The 21,858-nt window shown below is 39.1% G+C and overlaps 1 protein-coding gene across 2 annotated transcripts in view; it reads left to right on the top strand.

Annotated features, from left to right (window-relative positions):
- Positions 1-21,858, top strand: part of PLEC (plectin) — a 1,553,583-nt gene that overhangs the window by 401,913 nt on the left and 1,129,812 nt on the right. The window contains exon 1 of one of the 2 annotated variants that reach the window (XM_044067398.1): positions 10,963-11,102. The exons of the other annotated variant lie outside the window; for it this stretch is intronic. Within the exon in view, the coding sequence (XP_043923333.1) occupies positions 11,012-11,102 (91 nt within the window). The 5' untranslated portion in view covers positions 10,963-11,011. Of the gene's footprint in view, positions 1-10,962; positions 11,103-21,858 lie in introns of those variants that run through there. 2 annotated transcript variants of the gene reach the window in all.

Genomic DNA, 21,858 nt, shown 5'->3' on the forward strand with positions numbered 1-21,858 from the left:
GATGAAGTGTTAAAAAGGGAGACACAGCCAAACTGCCACTAAGCCTGTTTTATTAAAGTGTGATGTTTGAGATGGAGACATGAGACAGCTGCCCCCAAGTTCATTATTGATCGATACTGTTTTTTATACAACACTTGTTCTAGTTTTGACAGGTTAACTGGTTTTGGACAAGCGGGAAACTTCTTGTAACTTTGTCATATATCAGTAAAACAGTCTACAAAATTGAAAGGATAAAAGTAACAGAGTAAAAAATGCATATGTTTAATACATTAGATTAAGAGTTAGACTATGTTATTAATCAAAGTTTTTTTGTTTCTCTTTTCAGGTAATGTTTTTGAAACCATTGCAATTCTGCATTGCTGTGTTGCAAAACGACTGTGTGCCTGATAAAGAAGCTACTTTGCAAAAGTCATTGTCAAGTTCAAGTAGGAAACAAATGTAGCAAATGTAAAATATGGAAATTATAAATAATCTGTGTTACCCTGTTTTCGTAAACCAATTACAGTAATTGCAAGATGATTGCTTTCTGGACATTTTGAACTGAAGTTTATATGCACTATTCAGTCACCTTTTTATATACACATTTATTTTTTACTTTTGCAGAATATTTCAGGCACAAATTTATATATCTGAACTGTCTTCGTATTTAGACATGCTGCTATTAATAATTACAATAATACCTTAAAAGGGGAAACGGAGCCTTCCTTTCATTAATGAAGTGCCTTGACTGAAATCATGCCATTTACTGCATGCACAACTGTTCTCCAGAAAATGATTCTACATTTTTTCTTAATTATGGAAACAGAACACTTATCCCAGAATCTTCCTGTCCTAGTACTCTCCTTGTATTGTCCATTGCTCATTTCATTTCTTGAATAAAGATACTTTGCTGATTAGTTTACCTTTTCGACACGTTTTCAGCCTGCCAAACCTCAGTCAGGTGGTGTCCTTCTTCAGTGAGTTTAAGGAAATGTGTACTCACAGGGGCGGAGTGTTATATGTCCATGCAGTGCTGCATGTAGCTTGTTCTGCTACCCATTAGATGAGGTGAAGCCATTCGAATGTCTAACTAGCCAAGGTACTCACAAGTACTCAAGCAGCTCTCACAGCTGCCTGAATGATACCTTCTCAGGATGGCTCTCACCTCTATGGCTCGGAGGACTTCCCACCATGGAAGAATAAAATGGCTGAAGTCCAGTTGTTAGTGGCTTGATAGTCAGCAGCATGACGCACAAAAAAAAAAGAGCTGCTGAGGCTGAGGAGATATTTTCAGCCAGCAGAAGTGTAACATATAAATGGCATGAATTCAGTATCCTGTATCTGTACTAATAAACCTATCAGTTACAGAAAGCTACTTCCCTGCCATCTGAAAAAATCCCATATTATACCTGTACATAAAGGGTGAACATCCACTGACCTATCCAGTTACCAACCTATAGCCATTCTACCACTACTGTCCAAAATATTAGAAAAATGCTTTAATTCCCAACTTTTTTCCCATCTTCATAATAATAATCTCTCCACTACTAAACATGGTTTCTGGCCTCACCACAGCACCACTACTGCTGTACTCAGTTTTACCGAAATCATTAACTATAATGGAAACTCCGGGTACCTAGTATCCTTCCTATTCGTAGACGTGTCAAAAACATTTGACACAGTTTCACATCAACATCTGCGCCATGAACTGTTTTCCCTAGGACATGCACATTCATTCCTTAGATGGTTCCACAGCTATCTCACCAGCAGACCCCAAGCTGTAAAATGGAAATCAGATCTCTTCCCACTTTTTGTCTCTCTCTCTCTTTTGACGTACCTTAGGGATCGATTCTAGGCCCTTTACTCTTCAACATATTCACTAGTAATCTTCACAAAGCTACTAAAGAATCCGCCGTAGTACAATATGCAGACGGTGCCATGCTCATATGCTCTGCATCAAGCTTTACGCTACTCCACAAGATGAACCAGGACTTCTTTTCCTCAGCTGAGCCCTGGCTAGGTGACTACCAACTACTTTTAAATGCTAAAAACACAAATTAATGTTGTTTTTACCCTAATCTGTCAACACAGAAACAATCCTTTAATATCACATCAACAAGTAATACCTCTGTTGAAACTGTTTCCATTGCAAGGCTTCTTGGTGTCTTAATTGATGATAATTTAAAGTATGATCAACACATCACTCAAGTCATCAAGAAAACTCACCAAATGTTGGGCTTCCTCTACAGACATAATCCCTTTCTCACTGACTACATCTCATCTTCTCCCTTCTTTACTTTATGCAGCACCCATCTTCACTGACCTTCACTTCACCTTAAAAAGTAAACTAGAGGTCTGCTACAATAAAATAGCTAAGTTTGTATCAACTTACAAAACCATTCACACCACTGCCTAGCACTGAAGCACTTACACTAACTCGAACTACCTAATTACCTTACGTATTCCTGACTACTTAAAGCTCACAAAATAATACATAAGCCCTACAACTGCCCATCAAAATGTCCTCAAACACTACTACCCTCCTAGGAATCTCCGCTCACAGAACCAATATCTCCTGACCAGGGCCAAGTCTCTAACAATGCAGACGACTCACTTTAGTCAACCTATGTTGCAGAGCACTGGAACTCCATCCCACCGATCCTAAAATAAGACAACATTACCACACTTTTCAAACACAGCCCAAAACAATACCTAACCCGAAAATATCTCTCAAGCCTCAAGAGAAAGAATTTCCTACCCATACTAGGGTCCACTGAAGACAACTGACAAAATAAATCTGTAAAACTTTCAGAATATACAGCAAAAGACTATTAAAAAGTATCTTTCCTTCCCATAGCTCCAATCAGTATATCCCATACTAAAGATGAACACAGTCTATGAAATAAAGTACAAGTGTTCACTTCAAAAAAATGTCATAGTCCTCAGAAATTCATCATCCGTGGAAGATGCATCCCTCATAATAATCCTAGAGCCATCTTCTGCTACTATTTCCTTTATTATCCCAAAACATTATCACAACAACTGTAACAAGCTGCAACAGTTACAGAAGAACTCTGTTTTTCCAAGTTGTTTGCAAATGCCTTTTTTTTTTCCTGCTTTGAGGTTGTGGTATTTTGGGGAACTACACAGGGTGCCAGATGACCTAACTACAGTTCTGTGCTCTTGGAAAAAGTTTTAAACTGTCAATCCTTTAAAAACATTTGTTAAATAAAAATAGTGGAAAATGAACTTTTTCTACATTTTAATGTGTTTTATAAAAAGCATTCAGCAATGCTTTCTTTGTATATGAAAAACATGTACTAAACATGTAAAAATAAAAAGTCTGTTTACCTGATTAACAAATTAAGTAAACTAAATGTAAACATTCTCTCCCTCACCTTCTTACATGTTAGTTCCCTTCACTACCTTGCCATAATTTTATTTTACCTGCATTCAGAATTCCAATTTTATTTCACACAGTCTTCATCTGTATAGTTTGGAGACACAAAATAAATTTGCTTTTTAGGTCCGGCCACTTTTGCAATGTTTTAGATCAGTGATTGTTTCTAATGTGAACCTTGTTCTGTCCTTAACGGTTGATGGTCCTGAGATACTGTGTCTTCCTTCCCATTGATATCCCCACCAGACAGCTGATGGTCAGCTCAGCATGTCAGCTTAGGCCAAGATTTAAGGTGAAGGCCTCTCACTGTACTGATGGTCTGCACTGTATGTTTAATGTCCATTTGTATCAAGGCTCTGCCTGATGATCACAGCTTGGTTGTCTGGGTCTTTCATCATTCTCACACTATGTACTGGACTCTTTCTTGGGTCATTTCCACATGTCTTAGTCAGTTGCTCAAATGAACAATAGCTGACTGAATACTAGTAAAAGGATTCAGAGAAAAACATGGAGCTTCACAGACTGCTGCCTCCAAATATTAGTAAGTCAGCAAAGAAGTCTGAGAAGAACACTAATATCCATTAACAGTGTGTCATACTGTTCTGTACTGTCAGTCACATTATGGCCTTACTGGAACCAAGTTTCTCTTCTAATATTTTCTGTTGGGGCTTTTTTTGCCCCATGATTGCTGATCGTCAAGTCAGACCCAGCCTAGTCATCATCTGTACTAGGGACAAACACAGGACATTATAAGGGCAAGTGGCCTGACCCAGCCTGGTCATCTGTACTAGGGACATATCCAGTACAGTATAAGGTTTAAGTGGTCTGGAGGGGCCATCATTTTGTCAACCATGAAGGTTCTTGTTTCCCCCGTTTGCATTCCTCCCCCCCCCGGCCCAGATAAGTCTGGCATCTGTCCAGACCATGGCCCTTTGGTGTCATGTCTTGCTTGTCTACACAGTGCTTACCCACTAGCAGCTTCACATCATTCTGACTGTGAGGTATAGGGATATTTGTAGTGAAGCCATAACCCCAAATCTGGTGGCTGACGTAGGCATCCACATTACCACTGGGACAACCTGTTCATTCTCTGGGACATCCTGTGCTCTCCACAAAATGTGAACATGCTTCTCCGTTTCTGCACATTGAGACAGGTACCAAATCTGACCTGGGATCATCTGACTTATGTCACCCAGTCATACAGACACTCCGCATATGCCAGATGAAGTTTGCATGGGAGCATATCGCAGTCTGGGACCACCATTTTTTTCCTTTTCCTCATGGTGACTGCATGAGGGGAGCCACTCCTTTTCACCCCATCCCAACCCCATCTGGTGTTTACTGCACAAAAGCCTCAAATCTAACTCATGTCATCTGGGTCATTGTCAAGACTGTATACATCTATGCAACAGAGTGAGGCACTCTTCTAATTTGTTAATGTCCAGTAACATCCTTTTTCCTGCACAGTGGCAACATGCATCCTGTTAGCTGGTGGACAGGATTAAGTTACAAATCTTGCACATCTGAGTTTTCTGTATTGTACAGAGCATGACTACATGCAGGTAATTTACGGACAAGTGCTGCCATGTCGTGCCCAAAGTTTGGAAGCAGGATCTCATCGGGCTTAATCAGTTTATAAAGACTAAATGAAAACAAAGTTTAGATATGTCACTGCCCATTTAAAGAAAGTGTGTGTGTGTGTGTGTGTGTGTGTGTGTGCGTGTGTGTGTGTGCGTGTGTGTGTGTGCCTGTGTGTGTGTGTGTGTGTGTGTGTGTGTGTGTGTGTGTGTGTGTGTGTGTGTGTGTGTGTGTGTGTGTCTGTGAGAGAGAAAGAGAGACAGACAGGTGGTACTTATCATGCTTTAGGGTGTGTTTTGACATTTATTTTCTTTTGCAACTTGTTTTCCTTCATTTCAAGTTATGAAAACACACTAAAATGTGGAACTAGTATTGTTTCCATTCTGACAATGGAAACCTGCTGTAAACACATCTGCATGATGCCCTTATCTGATTGGCTGCTTAACAAAGGGACACATTGGAAACCTGTTGTAAAGACATCTGCTTGTTGATTTTATCTGATTGGTTACTTAACAAAGCAATATTCCACAGAAATTTGTTTCTAAAATATGAACATGAAAATTAGTTTTGCAGTGAAACAGCATTCCATGTTTTGCCACATAGAGACTCAACTGAATATTTCCCGTATAAGTAACAAACTGTTTCAAATTAAAGTGTGGGCAGTAGTTAAGGTGGATTTAAGGCTGTCTCACACAGTTGTATGCACTTCTGTTTTTGGGATCGCAGGGAGATCTTGTCACAGTTTCAGAAATGCATATAGAGTAACTGGCAATTCTGAGATTAAAATTTACATGTGCTGGATCTCTTGAGTTTGTTTATGGTTCAGAATTTTTAGCTTCATTATCTTTGTAGATATCAGCTGATAGAACATTATTAAATGTCTAAAGACGAGTAACATATTTTTAGTAATACCTACATAGTGGTGAGTTTTGTTTAGGTGCAGTGAACACTCTGCCATAAACTGGAGTTTGAGCCATGTGGTTATTTGGTACAGATGAAAGTTGTTAATTTAAAACCAGCTCTGGTGGTGTAGAGGGAAAATGTCCTGACTATGGCCCATGCAACTCGAGTTTGATTAGCTACTTGAGTGCTTAAACAAGCTAGCAAGGAGGATAAGTATGCCCATCGGGGGTGGGGGGCATCTGCAGGCTATAACACTCCAGAGGAAGAAGGCAGACCTGGGGCCTAGTGGTATGCATGTGACAGAGTAAGCTGGCAGTTAAGGATAGCCTTCATTGAGCAATGTGCAGAAGTGTGCAGTTGCATAGGGGAAGGGGTAGTGCCCCCTGTTGTGATGCAGGTCATGTGTCCCTCCACATCCAGGGGAAAGGTTAGGCCAAATAAATGTCCTGTTTACCAGGATGCCGGCAATGACCCAAGCTACCTCATGGCTGGCTAATTAATGCACCTTTCACCCCACCCCTGATAGCTCTGAAGTGAACTGTAGACAGACTGGGGAGACCCTTTGGTCAGTAGGCACAGGGCCAAAAAGCATAAAGACAAAAAAGTTGTTTATTTAAGACTAAAAATGGCTATGTATGCATGCATGCACATTTATTTACTCTGCCATTCTCTGTTTGACAACTTAATTTAATTTCTTGATTGTGAGGGAGCCTCTCCTTGCACTCAGTGGGCACAAGCCAGCAAGACCAGCTGCAGCCCCTCAGAGTACCAAGTAAGCTGTTAGCTAGTCCCAGAAAGACTTGTTTGCCTGGCTTAGATAGTATTTGTTTGTCTGATTATTTGTTTATTTGTATTTGTTGTCTGAGAAGATCTGACTGAACATAAACTGTGTTCATCAGAGACCAGTGGAGAAAAGCTCCACAGGGAGTACAGAAAATCCAGAAGCAAAATGTAATTAGTTCAGTTTGATGTAAACAACATTAGAGAATTACATTCATATTATGTTCCAGACACTGTGATCACATACAAATAAAAAGTCTGACATGCTTTGTATATATGTTCAGTAAAAGATGTGTTTTAAGAGATGCATTGTAATCCATAGAATTACATTTCTACAAAGTTAAGGTGGCTACTAAGTCCATTATGAGGAAGATCCATGCAGAGGAATCCACTGTAAAATAAAAGAAAATGTTTTTTGAAGGTGCAACCCCCCCCTGCATCCCTCGCTTGAGGGGGGGCACTCCCACACTCTCTAAACTTGAATATACTACCTACCCAAATGTTGCATAACAGTGGAGTAAAGGGAATTCTCCATTATTGCTGAAAGTGATTTAAACAAAATATTTCCGCTAAAACAAGCTTCAGCAAAAGTAGTGTTTCCAGAATGACCCATTCCCTGAAGGAATTATATTGCTGAGAGATGGAAAAAAGAGTCACCATTTCATCAGGAGCTAGTTGTGGAGAACGATTTGACTGAGTTGTCTTGGCTAAAAAGGGCCCTTGAACCACCTCACTGACCTGACTAATAAATAAATAATGCTTGATGTGCTGTATCAAACTGCTTTTTATTATGGCAGTGCAGAGCGTACAATGTAGTAAAGTTGTTCATTTTGCCAACTATAAGCACAGATTTTATTCCTTACCTTTTATCAATTGACTTGTTTAGGTCATAGTTTCCCATAATTTATCATATTTGTTCATTAGAGCCCTGCTGTCATACCTATCCCAGTGAAAAGTCTTGGATTATGCTCTACCTCTATAAAAATTAGTCACATTGTGGAGCTGAGTGGCCTAGTGGGCTAATGCACTGACAGTGATTGATTGACTGCAATGTACATGCTAGGATAGTACAGGAGACTAATTTACCTCATTAAGTTCACCTAGGAATGTAGACTGTGAAAGAGAAGTGGTATTCCTGTAAAATGTTTAGTGCTGGTGCCTGTGCAATTTATGCTGAGACTAGCAGACAAAAAAAGATCAGGAGATGCGATCATTGAATGATTTTGTCACGGTATTAGCATATGAGATATCTGTGGGGCAGGAGGCAAGTAACCAATCAAGAAACCTTTCTTTTTTACTGACACTATCTGTCCTAGTGGTGGTAGTAAAAAAACTGGGCTGGACCATGTAGCTGAACAGAATTACTATATTTGTTTATAGAAGACAGCCTGTGCTAAAATCACCCAAGTTTACAACACAATACTTAATATTATCAGTTAGACACCTAAATGTGCCATTAACAGTTTCCCTAGGAGAATAATGTAATGGAATTAATCTTATGAGAAATAAAGCACAGTACCTGCAGAGGATGGTGATAATGGTGATGACAAAGGACACAGGATATGTAAAATTCGGGTAAACTATAGCCGTTGTGCATGTATTGTTACAAGTTATGCCTGTCTGATGTATGTGTACTATAACCATTGGTAGTTATTTCATTATTTTTCATGTGTGGCCAGAGGTATGCTCACAGTATATTCAGTTTTTAAAAGGTGCACCGTAAAAGTTAATATGTATACAGGTATGTATACAGGTATCCAAAGATAATGAGCAGGCAGTTTGTAGTGGTTATCTGGAGATATCACTGCTGAGTTTTTAAGAGAGAAGCCTGACATTTTTATGGCTCTTGTCTAGGAAAAGAAAGATCCAGAAGAAAGTGCCTGATCCCTTGTACTGCACTGCAATACTTGTGAACATGGAGCTAAATTTACTGCCTTCTACTCCTCCTTTCTAAAATTGTCATCAAAGCTTATTCCAAATCTTAGACAAGTATCTATAACCTCTCACTAGCAACCACACTATTCCTCATTGCCTTTACACGTCACTGTAATCCCACTGCCAAAAGTCCCCAAACCCAAGAACTGTGAAGACTGCAAACCCTATCGAACCTCTTCCCCCAACCAAAATATTTGCAAAAATGCCATGCAAGCAAAAGTTCTCACATGTAAATGCCTATGGACTCCTTTGTGACCAAAAACATGGACTTCTATCCATACAGTCACTAGTAAATTCTACTGCAACAAGGACAATTGCTTTCTCAGAAAATGTTTATTCATAGAAGTGACCAGCACTCTCCTACTCAATAAACTCACAAAGCTTAATTTTGAAACAAACATTGAACCTTTCACTGTTATAAATAATATAAATAACTAATGCTCACGCTGCACAACTCCCTATTGTAATGTTAGCACTTGAAATGCTGAGTGCCGACATGCCGAAAAAAAAAGACCGAAACTCCCAAGAGAAGAGTAAATCTCAAAAACTGGTCTTCTCATTTAAACTTCTTTTTTCAGGGGTGCAACCCCCCCCCCTGCACCCCCATGTGTGGGACAAGCTCCCATACATTCTGAACTTATATATACCAACTCCAATATCACCATACCTTGTACAAGAGGGAGTATTCCAAGAAAAGGCCATCTTGGACTTTTCATTTCTTTTTTGGCAATTCACTCTATGTGTTTTGGGGCCCCGACATTTCAAATGTTTACTACAAATAACCCCCACTTTCTTGTTTAAGTCATTAATAATTACTCTTTACTGTTCTACAGTGTCATTTAACATTGCTAAGAATTTATCTTTATTGTTCTTATGTCTGCTATTCGTAAATTTGCCTTTTTTCTGTGTTGTTCTTTTTTGCTCTTTTTGAGGAGCATGGGTCATGGCTGAACAGGGTCACTGGACCAGTCCACCTACCTGGTTACTAAATGGCAAAATAAATAAACGTAATAAGTACCAAACTCATGATGCTACAAAGTAAGGCTTTCACAGACTCCATGACAAAAATCAGACTTGGCAAATGACACTGATACGTGCAATTACAAAGCTGCAGTATTTGTGCACTGCATCGAAATGTAATATAACACTGTAAAAACATTTTTGCAAGGTTGCTTCACCCCCCCCCCCCCCACACACACACACACAAAAAAACCTGCTTGTTAAATGCACTAACTCCATGACTGATATACCACTGAGTAAAAGAAATTCTCTAAAAAAACAATAGCTTTGATCTTCGTGCATAACTCATAGTGCCTGCACTTTTGTGATAGCACTTTGGAATGTCTGTCACTACTGCTTCAGATTGTTGCCGTAGTACTCTGTACTACTGATGTGTGCATCAGTTGTGGAGTGGCTGAGATGAGAGACACACAGCCAAATGCAGTTTTCTGCAAGCAGTATGTTTTAGGCTTCTGCTGCTGCTCTGACCTCTGGGAGACTGTGGTTCATGCAGAGAGGACGTTAAGGAAGGAAATAATGTAATAGTACATTTAGGACAGCAGTGGGATTGGTACGTCCAGAAAGAAAAAAATGAAGATGGACACAGATAATAAAGAGAACCATGAAAGTGAAAATGCTACCCGAATGTAAGGTCACTAAATTAAGACACACCAGTTTGTCCAGTAGCAGAGTTCAGGGGTTCGGAAGGAAGCCATATTACGTGATTCTGCATGTTCTAGTCCTGCCCTGGGAGAAATAGTCACCCATTCCCATATTAACTCATAGACTGGAGAAACACTTTTGTAATGCCTCCCACCCCTGTAGCAACTGTTGTTGCTGACTCACATAGGGAGTTATGGAGGTTGATAGGTTGCAGTGGCCTGTAACATCTACATGTCCAGAAAATTAAAATATCCCTGTCTTGCCTTCAGAGTGGCATAGATTGTCATATCCTTGAATTTTCAACATGAATTTTCAACTGGGCAGGATTTGAGGGGGATTTATGTATATCGACCCTACCCCCATGTACACAAACAGATCCTTCCTGAGACTGTGTACTGATGAATGCTGTTAGTACCTGCTTGTCCTAAGATGCAACTGATGGATGGAGTTGTGAAAAAGTGTGTTAAATGGAAGTAAAAGTTCCCTCCCCCTTCCTCTTTGTTTGCATCCCTCCCACAGAGACAGAGCAGGAAAGGTCTTCCTCTGCAGATCTGCAGTTCAGTGTGAAAAGCCAACACTCTGCAGATCAATGAATGGGCTGGGAGCCTTTCCTCTCCGATTGGCTGACAACCTCTGGTAATGCAGACTGAAGGAGGGAGGTAGAAAGTGGGGACTTTTTTTCTCTCAGATAGATTCCATAGCAGGAAAACCCCGTCATCAGCACCAGTTCTTACAGATACATGAGGAGTAGAAATCAGCCTCCTTAGCAGAATCATGCAGCCTGAACACGACAAGAGACGTTATGGTCACTTTACTCAGCTGGACACATCTCGATCGATTCAGAATGAGATTACCTCACTGAAAGGTACAGTTGTGTGCTTTTCGTTGCTTTTCACTGAACAATGGATGAAAGTTACATGGGTAAAGCTGAAGCCTTAACCCTGCAATTACTGATGTCCTGCAGATCAGAAGTTCAAGTTTCTGTTTTCTAGTTGGTAATGCATGCACCTCCATATAGCCACCATATAGATGAAAGGAGTGTTTAGAACAGAGTTCCACCAGTGCAGACTACCTTAACTGCTCTTCATCTGCTATAAAGTGCAGAGTCTAAGCCGCATGTATGGAGATGACCTCGTGCTTGTGTTTCTGTTGAGTCAGCTTTGCTGATTTGGTTCGATAGTTCACACTAAGATGGTAATTGCAAAGGCAAAGCATGAGATCAGACTTTGTGATCAGCATGCAGAAGTAAAGGCATGAAAATTGTGCTCTGTATGTGAATGCTAGCCGGTTGCTAAATATTTGTGTGTATGTCAGGGGTATGTGGATATTTCTTTTTGTAGCTAGAAGTATTTGCTAGACTTTTGTTATGACTATCTGCATTAAGTATCCCTAGCATCACTTGAAAATAAGTGGAAAAGATGGTATTTCACTTTCAGGTTTAGCGAGACAGTTAAGGTTGAGATGTTTTGGTACCTCAGTTTAATCAGTTTGCACTTGGGCATAAATAAGCTCCCTGAGCTTGCAACTACATAAGACATGGGTAGAAGCATGCAGGGGGGTTGATTACTGCTCTCTACATTCCATTCTTTTTCTTAGCAAGCTCCAGAGAACAGCCTTTCACAAGTGCCAGACCTCAGTCGTGGGACTGACTTAGCATCATTTACCGGAATGTGCTAACTATTACTGTCCCTCCCTGAGCATTGCTTCCTGTGTACTTCCCTGGCGAGTCTCTCCAGTGAGAATTTTACAGTACTACTGTAGACGAGGGCTTAACGTTGTGCAGTCATAACAGCAGCAGAGAAAACACTGCATTGCATAAATCTGCTGGTGCAGTGTGTGTGTCTAAGTACTAGATTACAGTATGAGAGACGATGGGAGTGGCAGGGTAAGCAGAAGCTCAATGTTCCATTTCTGGTAGTTATGTACCTGTTCAGACAGCAGAGTCAGTGGTGCATTACAGAACTGCAGTGCCATAATAGGATCAACAAGCCCACCCAGCAGTCACTACATTAATCTGGCTAATAACTGGGACTCATGTATCCATGTAAAATCCCTTGTATAGTCCCATTATCCAGTGGTGCTTCTACTGCAGGCTTCTCCAGATGGCTGTTCCATTTTTGTACCACCCTCTCTGTGAAGCAGTGTTTCTGATATGGCATTTGAGCTAGCCGTACCTTATACATACCATACTTCCACAAAGAAAAAATAAAAGACATGATCATGTGCTCCTTTAGCTGTGAAATGTTTCCTCGCTGTTTCAGGCTGTTGCAAAGTAAACTTAGTAATGTCTTAATATTCATTCTGTTGCATAATAACTTGATTTGGGAACAGCTATCTAATGGTGATCTCATTTAGTCCTTCTCTTGCTGTTTTAATGGTTGTTCAGTTGGAACGGATCACCAGGATGTGGATTTGTAGATTACATTATTGGTGGTTGTTCAGTTAACTGTGGGCTAAGTTACAGAAAGCACACGCCACATTGATTCAAGCTATTTACCGGATCTAAGCATGTTTTTACTTCTGGTAAGTGAGACACAAGCATATAGCACATACCCTGAGGCATCTTAAACGTCACTGGCACTGGCAAAAAATGAGTAAAAATGGTTCTGTTGTATGGTTTAAGTAAAAGGCTGCTTTGTACCAAATGACAGTCACTGCTGTAAAAGGCAAAGGTAAAAATGAGCCAAAAATGAAAACAGACTCACAACAACTTGTCCTAGGGCAAGAGCATAGCAAGAATATAAGATGCATGGAAAGTAAGCAAAGAAAATGGGGCAACTGGAAAACCCTGCCTTGATAAAGGTACATAACTGTTTTTAGATAACAAAAGGATTGTGCCATATTGGCTGACAATACTACAGTGACTCTGCTGTGATCCAACAGCCATAACAGGGCAGTTACTGGTATTATGATGCTACTTTGTACATATGCTAAACTTTGTGGTGAGTGAGGAGATCGATATATGTTGTGCTGAGCTGGCATGTCTTCCTGTTCACCTCAGCGCACCAGGGAAGTTTACCATTACTATTTATTAATTAAGTAATGAAGCCTGACAGGGTGGGCATTACAGGGAAATAATAAACTTCCCAAGGATGTTGTGAGGCCAGACACTACAAGCAAAGGGCTTTCCCACCTCTAGAAAGTCTATTATTTCCCTGTAATGTACCATGGATGTTATTATTTATTTTATTTTATTTTATTTTACATTTGGTTACCGGGAAAGTCCGACTGGGGAGTACCCATTTTCAGCAGAGGCCTGGGGAGAAAAGCTCCACATAGTAAGAATACAGTGCAATAAAGCTGACAAGGTAATAACATTTGATTACACAACATTTCACATAAAGTTCCTCAAAGAAAGGCAAATACATACATTAAATTTTGTGGGCAGAATAATATAAGATTATATAATTATACAAGACATGGTTTACTAGTGAAGATATGACGATATAATAAAAAGGTTAGTAGTAGGTCAAACTGACTGTGAAGTAATATTTTAGTGCGGGAAAAGCACGGTTATGATCAGAGTTAAAGAGTAAAATACTACAACAGAGTTTACTATAATGAGTGTTATCAGGTAGCCAAGAATAGCATAGTTTTCAGAGTGTATTTAGAAATGGCAAGAGTGAGCATGGATTTCAGAGGAAATTATATCATGGAATGCTCTATCAGTTGATACTTCTATAGGACAAGCTGTAGAATGGGAGGGAGAGAAGTGAGTATTCTTGGTTAGCCTGGATTGTTGCATGAGCAGAGATTTTTAAGTAGTTTTTTGAATGATGTTGGGTTGATGGTGGTTCTAATGGTTTGAGGTAGTAAATTCCAGGATTTATTATTGCATTTAGATGATTGTGTGTGTGTTTTCTTAGTGAGTTTTTTTATTGTATGGATTTGTTATTAAAAAAGATGTTTTTTTGGTTGTTGTTGGTGTTTTTAAGAAAAGTAGTCCCTTTTCTTGTTTGTTTCTAATGCAGTGTTTTGCATATTGTACTTTTAAAAATGGATAGCTGGAAAGCAATTAATCTGTACAGATTTGCAATTCTGTATGTATGTCTGTCTGGGTTTACCCATGAGCCATAGGTTTTTTTCAGCTCACTATTTACCCCAAAAATTTAATTGTGAAAATGGTGAACTGAAAAATTATTTTCTTGTACATGGGGACAAGCCCTTCACATCCCCCATGTGGGAGTGGAGCCCTCCAAACCACATAATTATATATATCAATTCCACAGTTGTACCACAGTGGAGAAAAAAGGGAAAGTAAAAAAAAAAGCACATCATCAGCTTGCACAGTACCACACATTGTGGTGAAACTCACCACAATGTAATTTCTTTTACAAAAAAAACAGAAATCATCCAAAAACACAGCAGTAACGCTTAGGATAGCCATCTGTGTGTGTGTGTCTGTCTGTCTTTCTGTCTGCGTTCTTGTCTGAGACTGTGTGTATAAGTCAAGAACTGTGACAGTGTGATCTGCATTTTATGAGACAAAAGGCACATTTTAACAACACAATGCTATTTGTTGTGTGCATACACTAGAAACTGTGTTGCTTGGCAGCTCTGAAACTACCAGTTTACCTGTTTTGTGGCAAGTGTAAGATACAGTTTGTGGACCGGATACGTGAACATTATTAGAGCTGAATACTTCTGCTTTGTAAACATTATGAGTTGTCTAGTCTTCTTTTTAATCATGCTTTAGGCCAGGGGTGTCCAACCTTTTGGCTTGCTGGGGCCGCATTGAGTGAACAGAAATGGTCTTGGGGACGCATATAAAATATATCATATAGTTAACTCTTTCGTTGCTCCGGAAGACCACAGTCAACCTCCTGGCTGTACTGTAGGTGCATTTGAACAATGAATAAATGTAATAAATGCCCAATATTTGCCTTAAAATTCTCATTCTAATTCTAATTCTCTAATTTAACAGTTAACTCTAACATCTTAGTTAATATATCTTAATATATATATATATATATATATATATATATATATATTTTTTTTTTTTTACAAATAAACAGATATTCACTACAGCACTAGCATTTCCTCACTGGGAAAACCATTCCAGCAGTCCAACTACATAAAATGTCAACATCAGCAGTCCTACAATACTATAATCCACAAAATTAACCCAACAGATTTGCAATAAAGTAAAGAATTCACATTACTGACTTAATAAAACAATTCTGAATAAGCTACAAGAGGGTCTCACCCAAACAAATAACTGGTGCCAGAAAGATGGCCTCAAGCTAAATACCAAAAAATGCATCATCATCCCCTTTGAGGAGAGTATTGCCCCCACAAATGATCACATTAATAACAATGTTGTAAGCACGCAATAAGTTGTATGGTACTTGGGCACCCAGGTTGAACCTGAATTTTGACCACCACATTGTCTCTCTTGTAAGGAAAGCTTTTTACATGGCCCACTTCATTAGTAAGGATATCTCATCCAGGGACAAGGAGGTCATAACATCCCTGTATTCTTCCTTCACAAGAGCCATTATTGAGTGCAATGCCCCTTTTGCATTGTGCCTCAGCAAAACACCCTGCCAAAAGAAAGACTACAACCATTTCTAACAAAAAAGGTCAAAGGACCAAGTTCACTTAGTTATCCAAACAGACTAAAAAGCTTCTTGCTTTCCTCTGTCTCTCATTGGCCCCTATAAATTTCATCACTGGCTTGCTTTCCAGGCTAAGAAAGATCCTGCCTTAAGAGACTTCCTTTACCTCAGAAATACTGGTTATACAAAGACTACAGCCTTCACTGCAACATAAACAAGCCACTTTTCATGGACAGGTTCTTGACACAAAAACCTTCAACTTCTGTAAAAAGCTCCTCTCATTATCAAACAATGTAGTTCAGCAACACAATGGCTGGATGGATAGCCATAAATGTAGTCCTTGGGTAAGTAGCATAGCCTTCATCAAACCAGATGGAAAACCCACATACTAACCTTTCCCAGCTGAATGGCTAAGATCTAATATTGGTTACTCAAGTCTACTTGCCCAAGAAGAGGGGCATGTTTAACTAAGAATTCCATTTGCAAAATTATATTCAGTATACATATTAAATCTCTCTCTTACACACACACACACACACACACACACACACACACACACACACACACACACACACACACACACACAAGCCCCTACTTTTAAAATAGGCAACCTCAGTAATCACATGACACCCACTCACTGAATGAAATTGTCTGGAAGTCAAAATATCTGAAAAAAAAATCATAATAGAGATGGATTCATCCATGCAATTTCCCACCACCAAAAGGACCATCAATAAATCAACAAACAACTGCTCGGCAAAAAGTAAATCGATAAGAAAACCATAAACTCTCTAAAATAATGCTACATACTGGTGTAAACATATAATTTGTGTCAATCCCCAGGTTAATCCATACCAAAAGATTGTTTCAAAGCTTCAACTATGTATAAACAGCTTTCTCCTGAAAACTTAACTCACTGATATTTGCCTTGCTGTAATTATAACTGTAAAAAATTGTTTTTAAGTTTATTCTGTACCTCAATGATTCTCACTGTTATGAGATATAATCTCTGCCATATTGTATGAGTACTACATCCATGATTTGCTGTCTCTCTCTCATGTATTGTGTTATATTATTTTGTGTTACTTTTGGAGCTTTTCTCCCTGGGCCTCCGCTGAAAATGGACCTGTGTCCAGTTGGACTTTCCCAGTAAACAAATGTAAAATAAAATAAAATAAATAAAAATAAACTTCCCTCCAATCTAAAGCCATTTGACATTCAGACATTTTAATTTGTGTAGAAGTTACTCACAGACTGACAGTTTACTGAGCTGTAATGCTGACCTTCGCTTTTGAAAAAAACAAATTCCCAGACTTTGTCAATAGCTCAGAGTGTAGAGAGGATTATTTATTTATTATATATTTATTTATTTTTGGAAAACATCTTTAAAACTGTTAAATTGATTACACCAAATATTTGTGTGTATGTCAGGGGTATGTGGATATTTCTTTTTGTAGCTAGAAGTATTTGCTAGACTTTTGTTATGACTATCTGCATTAAGTATCCCTAGCATCACTTGAAAATAAGTGGAAAAGATGGTATTTCACTTTCAGGTTTAGCGAGACAGTTAAGGTTGAGATGTTTTGGTACCTCAGTTTAATCAGTTTGCACTTGGGCATAAATAAGCTCCCTGAGCTTGCAACTACATAAGACATGGGTAGAAGCATGCAGGGGGGTTGATTACTGCTCTCTACATTCCATTCTTTTTCTTAGCAAGCTCCAGAGAACAGCCTTTCACAAGTGCCAGACCTCAGTCGTGGGACTGACTTAGCATCATTTACCGGAATGTGCTAACTATTACTGTCATCAACCTCCCTGAGCATTGCTTCCTGTGTACTTCCCTGGCGAGTCTCTCCAGTGAGAATTTTACAGTACTACTGTAGACGAGGGCTTAACGTTGTGCAGTCATAACAGCAGCAGAGAAAACACTGCATTGCATAAATCTGCTGGTGCAGTGTGTGTGTCTAAGTACTAGATTACAGTATGAGAGACGATGGGAGTGGCAGGGTAAGCAGAAGCTCAATGTTCCATTTCTGGTAGTTATGTACCTGTTCAGACAGCAGAGTCAGTGGTGCATTACAGAACTGCAGTGCCATAATAGGATCAACAAGCCCACCCAGCAGTCAGTACATTAATCTGGCTAATAACTGGGACTCATGTATCCATGTAAAATCCCTTGTATAGTCCCATTATCCAGTGGTGCTTCTACTGCAGGCTTCTCCAGATGGCTGTTCCATTTTTGTACCACCCTCTCTGTGAAACAGTGTTTCTGATATGGCATTTGAGCTAGCCGTACCTTATACATACCATACTTCCACAACGAAAAAATAAAAGACATAATGTGCTCCTTTAGCTGTGAAATGTTTTCTCGCTGTTTCATGCTGTTGCAAAGTAAACTTAGTAATGTCTTAATATTCATTCTGTTGCATAATAACTTGATTTGAGAACAGCTATCTAATGGTGATCTCATTCAGTCCTTCTTTTGCTGTTTTAATGGTTGTTCAGTTGGAACGGATCACCAGGATGTGGATTTGTAGATTACATTATTGGTGGTTGTTCAGTTAACTGTGGGCTAAGTTACAGAAAGCACACACCACATTGATTCAAGCTGTTTACCTGATCTAAGCATGTTTTTACCTCTGGAAAGTGAGACACAAGCATATAGCACCTACCCTGGGGCATCTTAAACATCACTGGCACTGGCAAAAAATGAGTAAAAATGGTTCTGTTGTATGGTTTAAGTAAAAGGCTGCTTTGTACCAAATGACAGTCACTGCTGTAAAAGGCAAAGGTAAAAATGAGCCAAAACTTGAAAACAGACTCACAACAACTTGTCCTAGGGCAAGAGCATAGCAAGAATATAAGATGCATGGAAAGTAAGCAAAGAAAATGGGGCAACTGGAAAACCCTGCCTTGATAAACGTACATAACTGTTTTTAGATAACAAAAGGATTGTGCCATATTGGCTGACAATACTACAGTGACTCTGCTGTGATCCAACAGCCATAGCAGGGCAGTTACTGGTATTATGATGCTACTTTGTACATATGCTAAACTTTGTGGTGAGTGAGGAGATCGATATATGTTGTGCTGAGCTGGCATGTCTTCCTGTTCACCTCAGCGCACCAGGAAGTTTACCATTACTATTTATTAATTAAGTAATGAAGCCTGACAGGTGGGCATTACAGGAAATAATAAACTTCCCAAAGGGTGTTAGAGGCCAGACACTACAAGCAAAGGGCTTTCCCACCTCTAGAAAGTCTAGTATTTCCCTGTAATGTACCATGGATGTTATTTTTTATTTTATTTTATTTTATTTTACATTTGGTTACCGGGAAAGTCCGACTGGGTAGTACCCATTTTCAGCAGAGGCCTGGGGAGAAAAGCTCCACATAGTAAGAATACAGTGCAATAAAGCTGACAAGGTAATAACATTTGATTACATAACATATCACATAAAGGTCCTCAAAGAAAGGCGAATACATACATTAAATTTCGTGGGCAGAATAATATAAGATTATATAATTATTCAAGACATGGTTTACTAGTCAAGATATGAGGATATAATTAAAAGGTTAGTAGTAGGTCGAACTGACTGTGAAGTAACATTTTAGTGCGGGAAAGCACGGTTATGATCAGAGTTAAAGAGTAAAGTACTACAACAGAGTTTACTATAATGAGTGTTATCAGGTAGCCAAGAATAGCATAGTTTTCAGAGTATATTTAGAAATGGCAAGAGTGAGCATGGATTTCAGAGGAAATTATATCATGGAATGCCCTATCAGTTGATACTTCTATAGGACAAGCTGTAGAATGGGAGGGAGAGAAGTGAGTATTCCTGGTTAGCCTGGAGTGTTGCATGAGCAGAGATTGTTAAGTAGTTTTTTGAATTATGTTGGGTTGATGGTGGTTCTAATGGTTTGAGGTAGTAAATTCCAGGATTTATCATTGCATTTAGAAGATTGTGTGTGTGTTTTCTTAGCTGAGTTTTTTTATTGTATGGATTTGTTATTAAAAAAGATGCTTTTGATTGTTCTTGGTGTTTTTAAGAAAAGTAGTCCCTTTTCTTGTTTGTTTCTAATGCAGTGTTTTGCATATTGTACTTTTAAAAATGGATAGCTGGAAAGCAATTAATCTGTACAGATTTGCAATTCTGTGTGCATGTCTGTCTGGGTTTACCCATGAGCCAAAGGTTTTTTTCAGCTCACTATTTACCCCAAAAATTTAATTGTGAAAATGGTGAAGTGAAAAACCTATGAAAACTGAAAAATTATTTTCTTGTACATGGGGACAAGCCCTTCACATAACCCATGTGGGGGTGGAGCCCTCCAAATCACATAATTATATATATCAATTCCACAGTTGTACCACAGTGGAGAAAAAAGGGAAAGTAAAAAAAAAAGCACATCACCAGCTTGCACAGTACCACACATTGTGGTGAAACTCACCACAATGTAAATTTTTTTTTACAAAAAAAAAAAAAAAAAAAAAAAAAATCATCCAAAAACACAGCAGTAACTCTTAGGATAGCCATCTGTGTGTGTCTGTCTGTCTTTCTTTCTGTCTGCGTTCTTGTCTGAGACTGTGTGTATAAGTCAAGAACTGTGACAGTGTGATCTGCATTTTATGAGACAAAAGGCACATTTTAACAACACAATGCTATTTGTTGTGTGCATATACTAGAAACAGTATTGCTTGGCAGCTCTGAAACTACCAGTTTACCTGTTTTGTGGCAAGTGTAAGATAAAGTTTGTGGACCGGATACGTGAAAATTATTAGAGCTGAATACTTCTGCTTTGTAAAAATTATGAGCTGTCTAGTCTTCTTTTTAATCATGCTTTATTGTTCAGATTTCATTGTTTGCAAAGGCTGTTTGCTGAGATCTTTTATGCCATGGTGGGACAGATTTGCTCAATGGGTCAAAGTTACAGTTGATTGACCAGTATGTTTGTTTAATTCTTGTCCCACTTTGGAAAACTAAACTGGCCAGGATAGGATACATTGAATGCTAATAGCTGTTTAGTGGGGTCTTCTGTAATATAAATCCCCTGCAGAGAGTGGAACAAAAAATAAAAATAATTTGGGAATGGAGCTGGCTGGGCAGAGGACATCTGGAGATATGAAACATAAGAGTGTGGGAAATGAAGCATGTGTATGATTCCCCAAGCTGGAGGGGTGACAAAAGCACTCAGGACAACTGTAGCAGCACAGGTCATGGGGCAGACAAAGCTGCATTTCATTGTTCACCTGCAGTCATATTACATTTCTAAAGATAAGGCTGAAATGTGCTAAGTATGTGGAAATGAGGAAAGCTGAATGCAGCTCATACTGAGGTTTGTTGGCTGTTTACCATGGATTGGTAATGTCATAGGCGGAATTTAATTTCATAGTTGCTGTTTTTCTGCAGTCTCCCAGAGTTCAATTGCATCTATAAACTGGAGAAGGAAACTGGATAATTTGCATCTGTTTGAGACCTCTATTTTCATCCTTGGTAAGTGTTTAAGGTGTATCACACCTGTGAGATGTTAGAGCATAGTGGTCAGTTATAGTTGTCAGCTGCAGATTTAAAGAACAAATGCAGGAGGAACTCAGTGGAGTGGAATTTCTTGGGAAACAAATTAATGCAGGAAATAGTGTGGTACCTGTGAAGGGTAGGGTAGACAGAGACACAACAGAGAGATAAGTGATAAATCAAACAGTAGAAAAAAAGTAAATAACTAACTTAGTAAGCCAGGTGTGCAAAAGCTAGAGAACCAAAGCATTAAATGTGAAGTATGTTAGCCATCAAAGGCAACTAGAACCCGATCAGATAACTCAATGCCAATTTTTAGAAAAATGCTAGCTCAGTCGCCTAGAAGGGCAAAGTCCTGACTGTGCCACAAGTGGCTCAAATTTGAATAACAGCTTGTGTGTCTGTAGGAGCTGGGCAAGTGGGGGGGTGGACACTGACAACTTACCCATTATAAGGGGAGGGAGGTAACAGATAGCCAGGAGTATTACTCTAGCTAGTGGAGTTAATGCTTGCAGTGCCTGCATTGTCATGATACATGCGCACCAGGTAGT

The sequence above is a fragment of the Protopterus annectens genome, chromosome 3.part1 (assembly GCF_019279795.1).
Source record: "Protopterus annectens isolate FY-2018-M chromosome 3.part1, PAN1.0, whole genome shotgun sequence".
Classification (NCBI taxonomy): domain Eukaryota; kingdom Metazoa; phylum Chordata; order Ceratodontiformes; family Protopteridae; genus Protopterus; species Protopterus annectens.